The sequence below is a fragment of the Meles meles genome, chromosome 9, assembly GCF_922984935.1.
Source record: "Meles meles chromosome 9, mMelMel3.1 paternal haplotype, whole genome shotgun sequence".
Classification (NCBI taxonomy): Eukaryota; Metazoa; Chordata; class Mammalia; order Carnivora; family Mustelidae; genus Meles; species Meles meles.
Genome location: NC_060074.1, coordinates 82,114,546 through 82,136,225, shown reverse-complemented (window position 1 = coordinate 82,136,225; position 21,680 = coordinate 82,114,546). Strand labels below are relative to the sequence as shown.

Below are 21,680 nucleotides of genomic sequence, written 5' to 3'. Positions count from 1 at the left end.
GGGCTCCCTGCTAAGTGGGGAGTGTACTTCTCCCTCTCACTCTGCCTGCTGCTCCCCCTGCTTGTGTGTGCACTCTCTCTTTCTCTGGCAAATGAATAAATAAAATCTTAAAAAAAAAAAAGAAAGAAAGAAAGAAAAAGAACAAGAAGAAAGACTTCAGAGTGCTTATTTTACCTATTTTCCAAATAATGACCTTTTTGTTTTCTGTGTTACAGATTTTAACACCATGTACAAGCAGTGGAATAATGCACATTTTATAACATAGTAATTTACCAAAATGTAACATTTAACTTGCTGGAAAAAGGTTCAATTAACTTTCTGTAATACTTTTTTGAAGCAAAACATTAACACAAACACTGCAGAAATTAATAGCAGGTTATTTTATATCTACGCTGGAAAAGGTGAAAGGAGACGATTATTGCTACTTCTCTACATTAACTTGATGTTTCATGTACACGGATTATTTGCTCCTCCTGCTTACGTCTGCTTCTGTGCTTTCTGCCTAGAGTGCCCCCACTCTCAAGCCCATCCTTCATTTCCAACTGGACGCATCCATTAAAACTCCTTTGAAATTGCAGCTCCTAAACAAATTCTTTCCTAATGCTCCACAACTGGATTTTAAAAAAACAGAAATGAACACAATGCAGATAATTAAAACAAGGAAAGGCTTTCTGAGGAAGTGAAATGAAAGTTGCAATCAGAATGGCAAAGGAGTTGGCCAAGTGAAAATCAACAAGATGAGCATAAAATAGGCAGAGGGAACAGAAACAGTGAGATACTAACTGCAGTGACTTGTCATGTGGAAGGGATAAAGACCAGTCTAGCTAAAGCATGTGAGGCAGAATGAGATGAGGCCAGAGACAAGAGCCACTGACCGGATTATGGAGGTGCTCCTAAACCAGAAGAAGCAGGGATTTGTCCTCTGAGAATGATAGAAAATCACTTAACTGTTTTAATCAAGAAGATGAAATGTTCTGATTCCCTCTGGTCCTCCCATGGAGAATGGATTGTAGTTGAGGCAGGAGAGGAAGCAGAAAGAGGAAGAGAGCCTCTGCAGTAACCCAGGCAGGCAATGACGCTGGCTTGATACAGGGTGGAAATGCAGGTGAGAACTTATTGATGGATGTGGAATATATTCCCGGAGCCAAATTGATAGGGCTTGCTGGTGGATAAGGTGGAGAGTCATGGCTCTATACAAGGTGGGAAGGTTTTATATGGAAACAGTTATCTTTGTTTTTTTCCCTTTTTTAATTGTTATTTATTTATGTATTTATGTATTTATTTTATTTCAGAGAGAGAGAGAGAGACAGAACACAAGCAGGGCGGGCTGCAGAGGGACAGAGAGAAGCAGGCTCTCTACTGAGCACTGAGCAGGAAGCCGGACACAGGCCTGATCCCAGGACCCTAAGACCACAACCTGAGCCAAAGGCAGACGCCCAACTGACTGAGCCACCCAGAGTTCTATTCTGGCCATGTTCATTTTCAGTAATATAAGAGATATCCAAATGGAAATGCCACATAGCTAGTTTGGAAATATGACTCTGAAAATCCAAAGAGAATTAAGAGCTAGAATGACAGATTTAGGGATTATGACGTATGGATTTTATTAATAGCCATGAAACAGGATAGGAACAGACAGCTAAAAGGTATAGTTAGAGAAGATAGGGGTCCAGAACACAGCCTGGGAATAACCCAACATCTAGAGACTGAGCAAAAAGGAGACTGCAAGGAGCAGACAAGTGAATGAGAGAAAACTAGGAAAATACAGTGTTCCAGAAGCCAAGGGAAGAAAAGCATTTCAAAAAGAATGGGCTAACTGGCCTTGCTGAATGGTGCTGAGAGGACAAGAAACATAAGAAAACACTGGTATCAGTGACCTGAGAGCCAAGGTGACTTTGGCCATGCCTACCTGAGCCTGACCACAGTGGCTGGGAAGAGAACGTGAAGAAGGTAGAGATGGTAGACTGTAGAAAACACTTTCAAAAAGTTTCTGAAAAGAGGAGCAAAGTAATGAGGCATAGCAGTGCAGAAGAGGCAAAGGGAACGTTGCTGTTATTTTTAAAGAGAGGAGGTACTAGTGTGTTTGATTAATCATAGACCCACTAGTCCTAAACCTGGCTGGATAGAAACATACTGACCGGAAGTATCAACAGGGCCAGGAGAAAGGAACAAGATAGGAATGAAGGTAGAAAGTAGCAGAACCCAGGTCTGTGAAGGGTGGGATGGATGGGATCCGCAGACAGAAGACCTTTGATCAGAGCTATCTTATCTCATCTTGCACTGTGCTCCAGAACAGGCTGAGTTTTACTATCACCTTTCAAACATAAAATCTTCTGTGTTTCCACATAAATTGACAAATCAACCTATGAGGAAATAACCAAAAGACTTACCAAAATTTTATCCTGTTTTGATCTCACAGATGCTCCAAACCACTGGTGAGACTTAAACTCCAATGGATCATCCTTAGCAAAATCTCTATTGCCTAAGAAAAATATTTTGAGAGGTGAGAAACAAAATATTCTTAGTAAAACAATTCATTTCAATCTATCCAGGTGTACAAACAGTGTGCCTTTCATTAATCAAATTCCACATTAGCTTTTATCTCATGCACTTTATGAATGTCTGAAACTTTCAACTAATCAAAAAACAAAACACTGGATGACTAAAAGTGTCTCACAGGGTTGCTATTAACCCCTATTAACTATTACCATGTAGATGTGAAAAAGTAATAGTAAAGTTTCCCAACTGCTAAATTATCAGATAATTAACTATTAAACAAATACTTACAGTCACCTACTGTACATCCACAAATTCTGCAATATAAAGATATTTATGAAAACAAAAGGCTACTGCCAGGATGCCGGGATGCCTGGGTGGTGCAGTCAGTTAAATGACTGCCCTCAGGTCAAGTCATGATCCCAGGATCCTGGGATCAAGTCCCGCATATGGCTCCTTGCTCAATGGTGAGCCTGCTTCTCTCTCTGCCTGCTGCTCCCCCTGCTTGTGCGTGCACACTCTCTCTCCCTTCTGAGAAATAAAATCTTTAAGAAAAAAAAGGCTCCTTTATAAAACACCAGTAGCAGAAGACTAAAATAAAGACTAAAAAATAAAAGACTAAAAGATTGAGACAGTGCAAATGACATTATAACACAGGAGTTAGAATCCAGAAGACATGACTTGGCTGGTGGGAAAAGGAATTAGATTTGGCACATACAAATATTTACTTTCAGTTTACATTATTGAGAAAATTATTCCCAATGTACCAGCCACTCATGTAAAGCACATATAAAATAAAGAAAGAAAAGAAAAAAGTAACAGAGAGAAGAGAAGAGACGAGACGAGACAAGAGAACGGAAGAGAAGAAAGGGAAGGGGAGGGGAGGGGAGAGGAGAGGAGAGTGTTTTTTTTGTTTGTTCTGTTTTTTTAGAATTTCTAAAATGAGTATTTATTGACAGAAGTCTTGGCACAATGAGGCTGGGGTAAGCATGGTTTACCCCAACTGTTCTTGGTTTCCCCCTATGCTGCAGCAATTAGTGGAGTGAGGCTGGAGAGGGGCTTGGCAATCTTCAGGAACTGACACTGCAGCAGCTCTTCGGCTGAACCTCTCTTCTCTGCATCCATCTCGGGACAGCGGTTCAGAACATCCCAGAAGAAAGCTGACAGCTTCTCTGGGTTCTGAAGCTCTACGGTCCCATTGGTGGCAATGAGGTACAAGGCTCTCAGAGGATTTTCACTGAGGTATGGGGGCTCCCCTTCAATCATTTCGATGGCCATGATGCCCAGGGACCAGATGTCAACCTTGGGTCCACAGTCCTTTTGCATCACGACCTCTGGTGCCATCCAGTATGGAGTTCTCACCATGGTGCTGTTTGCTCTGCTCTGCGGTGATCTGGGCACAGAACCCAAAATCGGTTAGCTTGACAGGAGAGGAGAGGAGAGGAAAGGAGAGGAGAGGAGGAGAGGAGAGGAGAGGATCCTTTCCACTGAAAAGCTGTTAAATTGTTCAAGAAAAAAATTATGGAAATATATCCATAAAGTATTTAGGGAAAGAGACTATTTTTTTTTTTTTTTGAGAGAGAGAGAGAGAAATTATTTTTAAAGTCTAGTCTGTTCTTCTTAAAATCTATTTATATTAATCATTATTTATAAACATATATTCCAAGGGGCACTTGGGTGGCACAGTGGGTTGTGTGTCCAACTCTTGGTTTCGGCTCAGGTCGTGACCTCAGGGTCCTATCCCCACTCACATGAGAACACTCTCAATCTAAAATAAATAAAATTTTTTTTAAAACCCCATCATAAATTTCTTTTTTTAAAAAAATATTTTATTTATTCATTTGACAGACAGAGATCACAAGTAGGCAGAGAAGCAGGCAAAGAGAGAGGAGGAAGCAGGCTCCCTGCTGAGCAGAGAGCCCGACGTGGGGCTCGATCCCAGGACCCTGGGATCATGACCAGAGCCGAAAGCAGAGGCTTTAACCCACTGAGTCACCCAGGCGCCCCTCTTCTTTTTTTTAAAGATTTTATTTATTTATTTGACAGAGAGAGATCACAAGTAGGCAGAGAGGCAGGCAAAGAGAGAGGAGGAAGCAGGCTCCCTGCTGAGCAGAGAGCCCGACGTGGGGCTCGATCCCAGGACCCTGGGATCATGACCAGAGCCGAAAGCAGAGGCTTTAACCCACTGAGTCACCCAGGCGCCCCTCTTCTTTTTTTTAAAGATTTTATTTATTTATTTGATAGAGAGCACAAGTAGGCAGAGAGGCAGGCAGAAGGAGAAGCAGACTCCCCACTGAGCAGGGAGCCCAATGTGGGACTCGATCCCAGAACCAAGAGATTGTGACCTGGGCCAAAGGCAGATGCTTAACTGACTGAGCCACCCAGGCACCCCCTTTTCTCATTATTTTTCAAAAAATTTTCTTTAATATGTCAATCTCCAAAGGCCCCTATCTGTAGTCTAAATATAGCTGTTCTTTGTCAGTGGTCACAAATATACATTTTTAGAAGTAGAAGGAAGGAGAAATGGAACTTACTTAGTATATGCCTTTCACCGTAAAGACCAAGGTTTCCCAGCAGTGGTTGGCTTGACTCTGAAGCCTTTGTTCACCTTGCCATCACCACTGGGAACAATACGACCAATGACCCATAGATCACTAATCCACCTGTCCACGGACTCCCTTATATTTCCCATCCTTCTACAGTTAGGTTAAAGCCACATAGCTAGTGGTTGCCAATAAGATAAGAGTAGAAGTGGCAGATGTCACTTCCAGTTCAAGTAAGTTAAAGGTGGGTCTGAGCTCACTAATCCTCAAAGAAATGCAAATAAAAATCACAGTAAGATATCATCTCACACTAGCTAGGATGGAAATTATCCAAAAACAACAAAACAAAACAAAAAACAAATGCTAACAAGTGTTAGTGAGGATGTGGAAAAAAGGGAACCCCTATACATTACAAGGGGAAATGTAAACTGATACAGCCATTATGGAAAACAGTATGGAAGCTACTCAAGAAATTAAATATGGAACTGTTGTATGATCCAGGAATCCAACTTCTGGTATAAAGGAATGAAATCACTGTCCTCAAAGGGGTGTCTGTATTCCCAAATTCACTGCAGCGTTACTCATAACAGCCAAGACATGAAAGCAACCTAAATACCTGCTGATAGGTCAACAAGACAGGATACAAAAGAATGTTATTTAGCCACAAAAAAGAATATCCTGCCAGTTGAGACAACACTGATGGATCTATAGAGTATTATGCTAAGTGAAATACATCAGACACAGACAAATACCTCATTATATCACTTATAAGTGGAATCTAAAATAATCAACTCACTAAAAAGCAAATAAAACAAAAAAAAGTAGATATGAAATCTTCATGTTTTCTCTTTCCCATCCATTAGGCTAGAATAGATGGTAAAGTCACATGATAAAAGCAGCTTTGGCCCAAGCCCTGAAACGGTAAGAACAGCCGAATGACCCACCCTAGAGGATGATATGAGCAAGAAAGAGTCTTTTTTACTTTTTAAGTGAAATTTGGGGTTTTGTTTGGAAATAAAGCATGACTGATTCCAAAAGGGCCTGACCAACAATTACAAAGAAGTTTAGCCTCTGGACGAAATGGGATTCAACTGATAATTTTCAATGATTTAAACCATAAAATTTATGGTTACAATTTACTTAACAGGATTTTTTTTTATTCCACTGCAAGCTAACTGTTCTCTTACTGTGCTACAGACTTTCTATTCTATTCCTAACTACAAAGGAGATGAAGGCATTTACCTCTCACATTAATGAAGGAGGAGAAATACAGCAGGACTGTGAAACAGCTGGTGCTTGAAAAGATTCACTGCCACTCATTGTCCCCTGAGACCACAAATACACTCAGGTAATCGTAGCCCAAGGGAACTGAGCTAATGAGCAAGAATGCATGTGAACAAAAAGTGCAACATTCTCAGAATTGCTACTTCTCCCTTCTGCTTTCATTTAAAACAAAGCCTTTTCAGCAAGACCCTAAAGACGTCCAAGAAGAAACAAAGCTTTTTTTTACTAGAAGAAAACTTTGCCTGTTCCACATCAGAAAGGCTCAAATTAAGGCTCCATACATTTCCTCATAAGTTCTACAACTGCCGATTTCAAATACAAAATGATGCAGAACCAGTATCACTATATTCTTTGTTGGGGAAAGAGGATGTTTATCTGTTATGTTTTTTTTTAACTGAAATTTAATTAACATATAATATATTATTAGTTTCAAAGTAGAGCTCAGTAGAGTTCAGTAGAGGTCATCAGTCTTTTTTTTTTTTTTTTAAGATTTTATTTATTTGACAGAGCACAAGGAGGCAGAGCAGCAGGCAGAGGTGGAGGGGGAGGGAGAAGCAGGCTCACTGCTGAACAAGGAGCCCGATGCAGGGCCCGATCCCAGGACCCTGGGATCATGACCCGAGCAAAAGGCAGAGGCTTAACCAACTAAGCCACCCAGAGGCCCTGTCAAGAGTCTCAGATAATACCCAGAACTCATCACATCACATGCCCTCCTTAATGTCCATCACCCAGTTACCCCATCCCTCCACCGCTCCACTGTATACATATACCACATCTTCTTTATCCATGCATCTGTCCCCCTGGCATCGGGGCTCTTTCCATAGTCTGGTTATTGTGGATGCTGCTGCTATGAACATTGGGGTGCAGGTGCCCCTTCAGATCATTACATTTGTATCTTTGGGGTAGATACCTGGTAGTACAATTGCTGGGTCACAGGGTAGCTCTATTTTCAACTTTTTGAGGAACCTCTATGCTGTTTTCCAGAGTGGCTGTACCAGCTTACATTACCACCAACAGTATAAGAGGGTTCCCCTTTTCCCTCATCCTCACCAACATCTCTCATTTCCTGATTTGTTAATTTTAGCCATTCTGACTTGTGTGAGATGGAATCATTTGATGTTTATTTCCCTCATGCTGAGTGATGTGGAATACTTTTTCATGTGTCGGTTGGTCATTAGGTATCTTCTTTGGAGAAATGTCTGTTCATGTCTTGAGTGTGGTAAGTTCTTTATAGATTTTGGATACTAGCCCTTTATCTGATAAGACATTTGCAAATATCATCTCCCATCTGTCAGTTGTCTTTTGGTTTTGTCAACTGTTTCCTTTGCTGTGCAAAAGCTTTTTATCTTGATAAAGTCCCAATAGTTGTTTTTGCCTTTGTTTCCCTTGCCACTGGAGTCATGTCTAGCAAGAAGTTGCTATGCCTGAGGTAACACAGGTTGCTGCCGCTGATCTCCTCCAGGATTCTGATGGATTCCTATCTCACATTGAGGTTATTCATTAATTTGAGTCTATTTTTGTGTATGTTGTAAGGAAATGGCCCAGTTTCATTCTTCTGCATGTGGCTGTCCAATCTTCCCAACACCATTTGTTGAAGAGACAGTCTTTTTTCCGTTGGATATTCTTCCCCTCTTTGTCAAAGATTAGTTGACCATAGAGTTGAGGGTCCATTTCTGGTTCTCTATTCTGTTCCACTGATCTAGGTGTCAGTTTTTGTGCCAGTACCTTACCGTCTTGATGATAACACTTTAGTAATAGAGCTTGAAGTCCAGAATTACGATGCCACCAGTTTTGGTTTTCTTTTTCAACATTGCTTTGGCTATTTGGGGTCTCTTCTGGTTCCAAACAAATTTTAGGATTATTTGTTCAAGATCCATGAAAAAAACTGATGGTACTTTAACAGGAATTGGAGTGAATGTATACATTGCACTAGGTAGCATAGACATTTTAACAATATTTATTCTTCCAATCCATGAGCATTGAACATTTTTCCAATTCTTTGTGTCACCCTCAATTTCTTTCATGAGTGTTTTATAATTTTGAGTTACTATCCTTAGCCTCTTTGGGTAGGTTTATTCCTAGGTATCTTTTGCTTTTTGGTGCAACTGTAAATGGGATCCACTCCTTCAATTCTCTTTCTTCTCGCTCATTGTTAGCATATAGAAATGCAACTGACTTCTGTACAATAATTTTATATCCTGCCACTTTGCTGAATTCCTGAATGAGTTCTAGCAGTTTTGGGGTGGAGTCTTTCAAATTTTCCACATAAAGTATCAAGTCATCTGCAAGGAGTAAGAGTTTGACTTCATCTTTGCCAATTCGAATGCCTTTTATTTGTTTCGGGAGTCTAACTGCTGAGGCTATGACTTCCGGTATTATGTTGAACAACAGTGGTGAAAGTGGACATCCCTTCCATGTTCCAGTCCTTAGGGGAAAAACTGTCAGTTTTGAGAATGATATTCACTGTGGGCTTTCCATATATGGCTTTACAATACTTCAGTATGTTCCCTCTATCCCTACGCTGAAGTTTTAATCAAGAAAGGATGCTTTAGGGGTGCCTGGGTGGCTCAGTCAGTTAAGCAGCTGCCTTCAGCTCAAGTAATGATCCCAGGGTCTGGGGATCAAGACCCGCATCGGTCTCCATGCTTGGCAGGGAGTCTGCTTCTCCCTCTCCCTCTGCCTGCTGATCTGCCTACTTGTACTCTCTGTCAAATAAATAAATAAAATCTTTTTTAAAAATTTAAATAAAGAGGGGCACCTGGGTGGCTCAGTGGGTTAAGGCCTCTGCCTTCGGCTCAGGTTGTGATCCCAGGGTCCTGGGATCGAGCCCCACATGGGGCTCTCTGCTCAGCAGGGAGCCTGCTTCCCTTCCTCTCTCTGCCTGCCTCTCTGCCTGCTTGTGATCTCTGTCTGTCAAATAAATAAAATCTTAAAAAAAAAAATTAAATAAAGAAAGGATACTTTACTTTGACAAATGCATTTTCTGTATCTACTAAGAATATCATATTGTTCTTGTTCTTTCTTTTATTAATATAGTGTATTACAAATCACATTGACTGATTTGAGGATGTTGAACCAACACTGCAGCCCAGCAATAACCCCCACTTGGTCATGGTGAATCCTTTTAATGTATAGTTGGATCCTATCGGCTAGTATCTTGGTGAGAACTTTGGCATCCACGTTCATTAAGGATATTGGTCTGTAATTCTCTTTTTTGCTGGGGTCTGGTTTAAGGATCAACGTAATGCTGACCTCAGAGAAAGAATTTGGAAGTTTTCCTTCCATTTCTATTTTTTGAAACAGCTTCAGAAGAATAGGTATTAATTCTTCTTTAAACGTCTGGTAGAATCCCCCTAGGAAGCCATCTGGTCCTGGACTTGTCAGGAGATTGTTTTTTTTTTTTAAATTTGATAGACAGAGATCACAGGTAGGGAGAGAGGCAGGCAGAGAGAGGAAGGGAAGCACGCTCCCTGCTGAGCAGAGAGCCCGATGCGGGGCTTAATCCCAAGACCCAGGGATCACGACCTGAGCCAAAGGTAGAGGTCTTAACCCACTGAGCCACCCAGGCGCCCCTATCAGGAGATTTTTTTATTACTGCTTCAATTCCTTCCCAATTATGCGCCTGTTCAGGTTTTCTATTTATTCCCGTTTCAGTTTTGGTAGTTTATATGTTTCTGGAAATTCATTCATTTCCTCCAGATTGCCTAATTTATTGGCATATAGCTGCTCATGATATGTTCTTATAATTGTTTTATTTCTTCGTGTTGGTTGTGATCTCTCCTCCTTCATTCATGATTTTATCTGGGTCTTTTATCTTTTCATTTTGGTAAGTCTGGCCAGGGGGTTATCAGTCCTATTTATTCTTTCAAAGAACCAGCTCCTAGTTTCATTGATCTGTTCTACTATTCTTTGGTTTCTATTTCATTGATTTTTTTTCTCTAACTTTTATTAATTCTCCTCTTCTGCTGGGTTTAGGCTTAATGTGCTGCTCTTTCTCCAGCTCCTTTAAGTGTAAGGTTAGGTTGTATATTTGAGACCTTTCTTGTTTCTTGAGAAAGGCTTGTACTTCTATATACTTGCCTCTTACGACTGCTTTTGTGGCATCCCAAAGATTTTGAACTGTTGTGTTTCATTTTTAACAGTTGTGTCTTCATTTTCATTTCTTTCCATTTTTTTATAATTCCATAATTTTTTAAATTCTTCTTTAATTTCCTAGTTGACCCATTCATTCTTTAATAGGATGCTCTTTAGCCTATGTATTTGAGTTCATTCCAACTTTCCGCTTGTGAATGAGTTCAAGTTTCAAGGCACTGTGTTTTGAAAATACACACGGAATGACCCCAATCTTTTGGTACCAGTTGTGACCCATATTCTGCAGAATGTTCTACGTGCACTCAAGGAGAATGTGTATTCTGTTGCTTTAGGATGGAATGCTCTGAATATATCTGTGAAGTCCACCAGGTCCAGTGTGCCATTCAAAGCCCCTGTTTCCTTGTTGATTTTCTGCTTAGATGATTTGTCCATTGCAGTGAGCGAGGTATTAAAGTCCCCTACTATTGGGGCACCTGGGTGGCTCAGTGGGTTAAAGTCTCTGCCTTCAGCTCAGGTCATGATCCCAGGGTCCTGGGATCGAGCCCCACATTGGGCTCTCTGCTCAGCAGGGAGCCTGCTTCCCTCTCTCTCAGCCTGCCTCTCTGCTTATTTGTGATCTCTGTCTGTCAAATAAATAAAATCTTAAAACGAGATTTTTTTTAAAAAGTCCCCTACTATTATTGTGATAGTATCAATGTGTTTCTTTAATTTTGTTATTAATTGGTTTATATAATTGGCTGCTCCCATGTAAGGGGCATCAATATTTGTAATTCTTAGGTCTTCTTGTTGGATAGACCCTTTATTTATAATATAGTGGTTTTTCCTCATCTCTTATTACAATCTTGGTTTAAAATCTAATTTGTCTGATATAAGGATTGCTACCCTAGCTTTCTCTTGATGTCCATTAGTATGATAAATGGTTCTCCATTGCCTCACTATCATTCTGGAGGCACTTTGGGTCTAAAATGCATCTCCTGCAGACAGCATATGGATGGGTCCTGCTTATTTATCTAATCTGATACCCTGTGTCTTTTGATTGGGGCATGTAGCCCATCTACATTCAGAGTAACTACTGACAGATATAAATTTAGTGCCACTAACTCTGCCGTACTCAGCCACCCATGATCTTCCTGTGACCTCAGAGATCCTGGGGTCACACTGTTCCACCTAGGATTCTGCCCCATTTTGCCACCTCAATGGAGCAGACTTTTACTGATTTTGCCCTCCACTGCTTTACTACTTTCTGGTGCTGGCTTAAGAAGTCTCCATCCCCCTGCAGTTTTTCTTCCCATAGATCACCTCGGATTCAGTTCTCTGCACCTCCTACCTTGCAGAAGTGGTTACTTTTCTGTTTGTAGAATTGTACCTATTCTTTCTTAGACCTCTGGTTGAGTTCACAGGATGTTCAGAATGATCTGACAACTATCCAGCTGAATTCCTGGGACCAGACAAAACTAAGATCTCCTATTCCCTTTGGACTATCCAAAATCACTACATTCTTGCCAGTACAATTATTCCTGCTTACAAGACCTGATATAGATTCTTCAAAAATGTCAATGTCAAGAAAAACAAAATAGTAAGGGAGAATCAAGAAAGAAGAATGAAATACAGTAACCCAATGGACGATATGATCTTTGAATCTAGTGTCTAAAATTCTTTTAAAAGTTACCAAAGAATTTTATTAGGAATTATAATTGTGGAAATTTAAATATGAACTATACAGTACATGACCATACTGTAATAATAACACATTACCAGGCTGTGATAATAGTGTTCTGATTATGTAAGGGAAGATCCTAGTTTTTAGAAGATACATGCTCTGATGCTTAGGGGAACAATGTTACCATATCTGCAGGAATGGCTGAATGTAGATGAAGTATATATTGTTCATTGTATTACAGTTGCAAATTTTATGTAAGTTTAAACATGTTAACAGCATAGCAACCAAAAAGTACAGACTATATGTATTATAAGGCCACAACAGGATATCTTCTATTTCTTTTTATTTGAACTCTTTATTGTATTTACTCTGATTATAAAACATTACAAAACAAATTAAGACAGAAAGCAACATGTACGAACGCATCTAAAATTCCACAATCCCCCATAAAGAAATGACCTCTGCTGATATTTTAGTGTCTATCCTAATGACTTGTTTAATGAATACATGCATATCCTTTTATTTGTATAATACATATTTTAAGCCAATATTTACAAAACATTAAAGTTATTATTATATATAAATGTACGTACCTTCTCCCCTTAACAATACATTAAAAAAGGTTGACCTACAGCACTATTTTCATTGTTATGCAGTACATCACTATATAGCCATAAAGTAGTTTATTTAACCAATTCTTATCTCTCTCAGTTTCATTTAAGAATATTTCTATTTTGATTTAAGAGACATACACATTCCCTTGGGCACCTATGTGGCTCAGTCAGTTAAGCATCTGACTTTGGCTGAGGTCATGATCCCAAGGTCCTGGGATCAAGTCCCATGTCAGGTTCCCTGCTCAGCAGGAAGTCCGCTTCACCCTCTCCCTCTGCCCTCTCCCCCCACTTATGCTCTCTGCTCTCTCTCATGCTCTCTCAAATGAATAAATAAAATCTTTAAAAAAAAAGAAACATACACATTTCCTCAAATTCTTATCTACTTTCTCTTCCAATATAGCTAAGAAGCACAGCATAATAACCATTGTTGGGGTATGAGATGGGCTAAATGAAAAATTAACATGATAAACCCTTCAGAAAATGGTGTGTAATATATATTATTATTATAATGGAGAAGTTTTTTTCAAGGCTCCAGGATACACTTATTTTTACATGTAAGAGTTGCCTTACCCTCAGCCCCCAGCTCCAGAAAAAAGTCATGCACATTCTTACCTGCAAATCCCTGCTCAATTCCCACCTGCCTTTGCAACCATGGGCTTCTAACCTGGAAACCCTTATTCCTTCCCATTCTTGATTAAAACCCTTAAGTCGGGGCGCCTGGGTGGCTCAGTGGGTTAAAGCCTCTGCCTTCGGCTCAGGTCATGATCCCAGGATCCTGGGATGGAGCCCCACATCGGGCTCTCTGCTCAGCAGGGAGCCTGCTTCCTTCTCTCTCTCTGCCTGCCTCTCTGCCTACTTGTGATCTCTGTCTGACAAATAAATAAATTAAAAAATAAATAAAATAAAATAAAACCCTTAAGTTGTAGTTGTCCTGTCATGACCCTAACGCAAGATCAAATAGAGGAGTTTGACCCTGGGAAATAACCTAACGAAGACACAAGCACAGGAACCAGCAATGACGGTGGAGCTCTGGCAGAGGAATGTGTGAGGTGTTACCGTAAGAGGGTGGCAGAGAACAAGGAAGAGAATGCTTTCTCGGCCAAGGGACATCTGTGGCAAGAAATGGAAGAGTGGATATGACTGAATTTTTTAGAAAACTGTGAGCTCTTGGCTATGACTAGAGGGAAGGGTCAGGAGGGGCATGGTTGTCAAGAGCTTTATTTACTGCCATGCTAAGAATGGGTTTCATGGGGTTTTTTAATTGCCCTCTATGCTAAGCAATTTCTCTTTAATTATATTCCTGAAAAGTGGAAGAGAAGTTTCCTCTTTATAAACTATCTCTGTGAATTTCTTTTTTTCTGAAGAAACAGACTTTTCTCTAAATGTGCATGCAGCAGCAACAGGATATGGCTCCACACTGTCATGTAGCATAAGCTTCTCAATTGCTACCATGTTCTATTTCCGTTTTAAACAAGCATCAAAAACATTCGCTGCTACAATGATTATGATATCTGCCTTTGTGGATAACAGGTTTAGCTTAAGCTAGAAAATGTCCTGGAAAAGAATTAAAAATTTTACAAATTTTTGTTTTATTTTCATCACCAAGTATTGTGGAACACAAAAATCCAAAGTTCTTTCCATTTGGCAATCTATACCCAATAGTTTTTTATAAGAATGAAGGACTACCAGTCAAGTGTGAAAACCCATCAAACTATATGGTTCTTTAAAAAAAAAATAGGAGCCCCTATATGGTTCTTTTTTATACAAGAAAGTACATTTAAAAAACCTGGAGCTGGGGCGCCTGGGTGGCACAGTCGATTAAGAGGCTGCCTTCAGCTCAGGTCATGATCCCAGGGTCCAGGAATGGAGCCCTGAGTCAGGCTCCCTGTTCAGTGGTGAGTATGCTTCTCCCTCTTCTTTTGCTCCTCCCCCCTGCTCTCTCTCTCCCTCTCTCAAATAAGTGAATAAAATCTTTAAAAAAAGAAAAAACTTGGGCAAGAGTCTTCAAGAAAATACGTATTATCCACTGCTTTGAATACTTTCAGTTTAAACAAGGTCACAACCTCAGATTACCAAATTTTCAAGAAGTTTCCTCAACAGGAAGCTTTCCTTTACCAATCAGAACTTTCTTCCCAGAAAATTAAAATAATTATCTTAAAATAAAATACTTGATTCCGGTGTAAGTTTCATTCAGAGGAAGTGTGAACAGAGGGGTGGGTGGGGAGAAAGAAAAGGAAAGTGTCCTCTATGAATAAACTGACAAGAGGTTCATTCATAACCTGGCTGAAACTGGCAGCAATTCTGGGGCCTGAGTGAAGTAAATATTTTGAGTCACAGTCCTGAAGTCACCATTTCAAGTGACACTGGGACTCCACAGACTGCCTGGACCACACCACCAACCTTGAAAGGGAAATTAGACACAGACAACTGCAGAAACTGCAAAGCCAGATGAACTGCTCCCTCAGGCAACAGTCAAGAAAGAACAAAAATTTTTCCTTTTTTAAGATTGATTTATTTTAGGGGAGGGCGAGAGGCTGCAGGAAAGAGAAAATCCTGAAGCAGACTACCCACTGGGCGCAGGACCCCAACGCAGGGCTCTATCCCAGGACCCTAACTGAGGTCATGACCTGAGCCAAAACCAAAAGTCCAATGTTTAACCAAGTGAGCCACCCAAGTACCCCATGAACAAAGATTTCTACCCATAGTTCTATAAAACACCTTGGACGACCAGCGCTGATCTTCCAAATAAATTAAAGGGGAAAAGAATGTCTCACAATGGTAAAAATGAGAAACTGACATGTGTTGCATAACATAAAACTCTGTACTGTCACTTTCAAAAAGACATAGAGAAAAATGTTGCTAGAGAAACTTGATGTTAATTAGCAAGTTAGTCACTAGAGGGTTGAAAATTTAATGTCTTTTTTTGCCTGCTTTTAAACTGTCAATTGCAATTTATCAGACTCCTATGACTGAATACTTCAGGACAGAAGCATATATATTGAGCAGAGCAAACTGTCACAGCTTTAGACTCTGTCCCAATTAGGAGTCAGCGCTTTCCTCAGAGTGTTTCAAAAGACACTGTTGAACATTCAGCTTGCTCTACAGGGGATGTTTTTTAAGACAAAGTTACCTTATCACCCTAAAGCTAATCTTTGTTTTGTTGTTGTTTCTTCTTTTCATACCTAAAGAATATCCTTTGGAGCAACAAGATTATGTCTTCTTTTTTGAAAAGACCAAAGTCAAAAAGAATGAACCAAGGCAATAAACTTCTATTTGGAAGTTTTTGTGTTTTTACTCATCTGGTTCCTATTCATAATTATATGACTCTATGGGTCAAGAAATTATTTAGGTCCTCAGAGAGCTTATTCTTTGCTCAAACAAGTGACTACTAAAACAATGTGATATACAGCATCATGGTGACTATAGTTAATAATACTGTATTGTGGATTTTAAAGTTGCTAAGGCAGTGGATCTTAAAAGTTCTCATAACAAGAAAAAATTTTCTGTAACTATATATGGCAACAAATGGTAACTAATTGGGGTGATCATTTTGTAGTACATACAAATATCTAATAATTATGCTGTCTATCTGAAACAAGTATCATATATCAATTATACCTTAATAAAAACAAAACAAAAAAAAATGTTTTACCCCCCAGTTATCCTTTAATAACCAATTTACAAGTTTCTTTAAGCAGCTTTTTGCCTCAGACATAACTTGCTCAGTTGCACTTCATATAAATCTGCCTCAAAGGAAAATCTCCCAATATTGCTTACTTATTTTGAAAATTAACAGGCCAGAGGAAGAATCTCTTTGATCATTCAGTTAAATAAATAAATCATAGTTACCTCCTACATCTAAATTCAAGGTATATATAGCAGTAAATGAGAAAGATAAGGTCCCTGGCTTTCAAAAGAGAGAAATAATAAGCAAATAATTATGTAAGATGTCTTCAGGGAGTCACAAATGCTATAAAAGATATTTGGGAGAAAACAATAAAGAGGTAGTCAGACAGGACTGGCATTTGTAATCTAATGCTATTGTGAAATAATGTATTTCACTGATTTGGAGCTGCAAATATTAAGATACTATTAATACCTTTGAAATCGGAGTACTACAGTCAGTAGTGACTTAAAATTAGCATGTTTTAGAAATACATATAATACATTTTGACAATCAATGGCACTATTACATTTACAATCAAATGATTTTTTTAAAAAGGTGCCAAGAAAATTCAATGGGAAAGAAATACTGTTTTCAATAAATGGTAATGAGACAATTGGATATCCTTACACAGGCAAAAAGATTAATGAGAAACCCTATCTCAAACCATATAAAACAACAACAAAAAACAGATCACAGACCTAAATGTAAGAGCTAAAAGTATAAAATGTTTAAAACAGGAATAAACCTTAAAATCTTAGATTAGACAAGATTCAGGAAACCAAAGTTCAAGAGATAAAAGGTTGGCAAATTGAACTTAATCAAAATTCAAAACTTTTGAGCTTCAAAAAACATCATTAAAAAAAGTGAAAAGGCAACCCACAGCACAGGAGAAAATATTTGCAAAGCTTATATTTTCAATAGGAGACCTGTATACATCATGAACACACACACACATCTAGCCCAATTAAAAATAGGCAAAGTACTTGAATAGATGTTTCTCCCAAAGGGATACACATACACCCAGTAAGTACATGAAAAGATGCTCAACATCACTAGCCATCAGGTCTACCAAATCAAAACCACAATGAAATATCACTTCACATTCACTAGGATGACTATAATGAGATAAAACAACATATGTCCATAAGGATGTGGAAAAACTGGAATCTTCACATATTGCTAGTAGGAATGTAAAATGGTGTGGTATAGCCAATTTTTAAAATAGTTTGGCAGTTTCTTTAAAAAGCTAAACACAGAGTTATTTTATGACCCAGTAATTCCACTCCTAGTATCCATCCAAGAGAAATGAAAACATATGTCTAAAGACTTGCTCATGATCGTTCATAGCAACATTATTTACAGTAACCAAAAAGAAACAGCCCAAATGTACATTTACTGGTGAATGAATAAACAGGGGTTCAAGAATGCTACCGGACAGTAAAAGAGGAATGGAGTACTGATACATGTGGCCACGTGGATGAATTTCCAGAAACAAAAGACCACATAGTATATAACTCTATTTGTACTAAATATCCAGAGAAGGGAAACACCCAAGCCTAGAAAGTAGACTTGTGATTGCTCAGGGTTAGGGGTGCAAATGGGAGAGTGGCTGACCATGAACATGGTTAGGGAAATGCTCTGGAATTAGATTATAATACTGTAAAACTCTATGAACATGTACAATTCAGTGTACACTTAAGAACTGCACACCAGTGAGCCGTATGGTAAATTATATCTCAATAAAGCTGTTGTAAAAAACAAATAACAAACCTGTCAAGTGCAAAGGTAACTGCAATACTGAGCAAAAATGTATGTATATAACAAAGACTGCTTTTCAAAATTAACGGAAATAAACAGATGCATTAGTAGGGTAACAGATAGAGAATACAAAAAAAAATAGAAAGACCTAATAAACATATGAGAAAAGACTTAAATCTCCCTAGAAATCAGAAATAGAAATTGAAACATAAATGTTTCACCTGTGGGACTAAGCAAGACTAAGAAAGCTTGGTTCAGGGATAGGCTGCATCACTTTTTCCTATTTAGCAAATTTTTATCAGACGTATGCTAAAAAAAACACATCTCACTGGCTTCTAAGTTTCATTTTTGGAAATCCTAAGTAAATAAAAATATGAACAAAGACTTAATAAACATGTTCAAAGCTTTGGTATAATAGCTTTAAAAAAGCAACAAAATGCCCCACAGGAGGCAGACTGAACTATAATTTTTTATGTACACACACACACACACACACACACACACATCTACACAGGCCACAGGGTACATACAAAAACACACTATACACACACATACAAATATAGTCTATGGCTACTAGTGGTTGGGATTTGGAAGATTTTCTTTTCTTTTAGCCTCTTGGTGTTTTCTCATTTGTTCAACCAATGAATATGAATTATTTATATGTTTTAAAAAAGGGGGGGGAGTAGTGTGGATATGTATCAATCTTCACATATAAAAGCTTTAGTCAGGAACTTCTACATCCCCCTCCCCAACTTTTTTTGAGAGAGAGAGAGAGAACCTGGACAGAGAGAGAGGGAGCGAGAGAATCCCAAGCAGCCTCCACACCCAGCACAGAGCCTGACACAGGGCTTGATCTTACCACCCTGAGATCATGACCTGTGCTAAAACCAAGAGCTGGATGCTTAAATAACTGAGCCACCCAGGTGCCCTCTACATCCTCTCCTAATCAACTTTATGTTTACATTTTCATCCCCCACATAAAGCAGCTTTAGTTCATAAAATTCAAGAACATTTAGTAAACTGAGTAAGCATTACTATTCCTACTCCTCTATTCTATGTTTAAATTGTTTTAGAGTCAAACTATTGAGCAGAATGTTGCAAAAAATAATCCATTAAAAAAATCAAAACTCTAGATATTATGGAAAACCAAAATAGAAGTTAATGATTTCTTTGACTTAGTAACAAAACAGTTTCTTAATTTAAGAAACTGATGAATAGGTAGTAGTTATATATCAGTATTAAGAGTGATTTGTTTTATAAACTTCAAAATGTCTTTAAAAGTCTTCAGAAGCATGATAGTATTGACTTAAAATAACATGAGATAAAAATCCCTAAACTCAAAGTGTTTGAATTTGCAGATAATTGAAAAACTAATTATTTGTGAATATAAAAGTAAGTTCTGAAATCACAATCTACAAAGATGAGAAAGTGTTGAGAAACATTTTATATAAAATTAGATTGTTTTCCAAAAGGAAACAAAAGTCAAAAGCAGAGCCAGAAGAAAACATGATGAAGCTCATTTCACTGGGATTTGTATTTATTTATTTACTGAATTATGACTACCACTGGGTACAGAGAATCGAGATCTCCTTCTCCTTCCATGAGCAAGTCTGATGGTTCTGTGGGAGCCAGCACAAAGAATACAGGCCCTTTGAAAACCTCTATTGCTTTATCAATGCTGGTTTGTTTCCTCCTAGCAATGAGAAGGAAATGATCCTGAAAGCATCTAACAGTTTAAAACAAAAACTCTTTACTAAAGATTTAAAAAAAAAAAAAGCCAAGTCGTTGTTAAGTCTTAAAATAATGGGTATGAGTCAGGTCAAAGCGGGGCAGGAAAAAGATGGATTTTAAAGGTTCATTTAAGTTTAGTTTTGGTGAAACATTTAAAGTGTTAAAATAACAGCTAACTGCATGTGTATTACTTGACTAGTAAGAAAAGAAATGGATTAATTGGATTAACTGATTTCTAGATTGCCTCCCAGCTGTCTGTGGAAAGGAATGTACCAAGGACAGGTTATATCAGAAGAAACAATTTCATTTAAATAAAACAAAATTCCTGGGGCACCTGGGTGGCTCAGACAGTTAAGCCCCCAACAAAGGACTCTTGCTTTCAGCTCAGGTCATATCTCAGGGTCCTGAGATCAAGCCCTGCTTTGGGGTCTGTGCTGGGCATGGAACCTGCTTAAGATTCTCTCTCCCTCTGCCTCACAGGCACGCACAGTCTCTCTCAAGAATAATAATAATAATAATAATAATAATAATAATAATAATAATTTTTTTTTTAAACTTCTGGGGAGCAATCTGGCTAGCTCAATAGGCAGAGCATGCAACTCTTGATCTCAGGGTCATGAGTTCAATCCCCAACTTAGGCCTTGAGCTTACTTTAAAAAAAAAAAATTTTTTTTAAATAAATGTATTTTGTATTAAACAAGGAAAGGAGACTATTTTTTATGTGTCTTGACTTTCTAATTCTCAGTCCTGTCACAGCTGTAGAGACACTGAGACAGAACTCTGAAAGAAAATGCACAAAGACAACAAAGACAAACTTGGGCTGCTCCTGATTATTTTAATTGCACTGAATTACAAATTGAATGGCACAGAGGTCAGAGAGCAGCTAAAAGTTTTCTATTTTCTATTAAATGCAAAGTGTAGTAATAGCCAGAAAATACTCCACAGTGTTTTTCTTGACCAGAGAACTGGCAGAGCCAGTTTGTGGGTTTGCCCACAGCCTACAGCCACGCCCTTTTGGGAATAAGTGGTTTAAGTGTCCCAGCAAGCTGTTTTGGGTAGGCAGGGCAGTAAACTGACTTCTGGCCTTCTCTAAGACAGATATAGTTAGTGAGAGGTGACATTCATTCACTGAATTTGGAATACAAATATAGGAGCTTCTCCTTCTTTTAAGGGACTTTTTTTTAAAGATTTTATGTATTTATCTGAAAGAGAGAGACACAAGAGAGTGAAAACAAGGAGGGAGAGGGATAGAGGGAGAAGCAGGCTTCCCAATGAGCAGGGAGCCTGATGCAGGGCTTGATCCCAGGACTCTGGGATCATGATCTGAGCTGAAGGCAGCCACTTAACCCACTGAGCCACCCCAGGCACCCCTTAAAGGACATATTTAAAAATCATGCGGGAAGGCCCATTTTTTTTAACATATTTCTTTTTTTCAGTGTTCCAAGATTCATTGTTTATGCACCACACCCAGTGCTCCATGCAAATGTGCCCTCCTTAATGAAAGCCCACATTTCTAAATGGAGACTTTGGCCAGGTGCTATATGTTCTCCTCCCTCAGTGCAGATCATCAGTCTAATCTTTTTGGGAAAGACTCACCATTGAGAAAACCAGGCAGTAGTCAGTCTGTTCACAACATCTGCTTTACAGAAGAGGAAATCATGTTGCTAGGAGAGGATTTTTCCCAAATGTCACTGTAATGGGTCAAATGGGAACCCAAATATAATCCATTTAAGAATAACTATAATTATCTTTATTTCTTCCATTTTCTATGATTACTCACTTCCCCATAGCTGTTTTATAGGCATGATAAAAACAACCCTTTCTTAACCTGTATA

General features: G+C 38.7%; 1 protein-coding gene across 1 annotated transcript in view; it reads right to left on the bottom strand.

The window, feature by feature from the left end:
- ITGAV (integrin subunit alpha V) overlaps positions 1-21,680 on the bottom strand; it is a 102,148-nt gene that overhangs the window by 58,418 nt on the left and 22,050 nt on the right. The window contains exon 3 of the mRNA XM_046018569.1: positions 2,391-2,482. Coding sequence (XP_045874525.1) covers positions 2,391-2,482 — 92 coding nt within the window. The remainder of the gene's footprint in view (positions 1-2,390; positions 2,483-21,680) is intronic.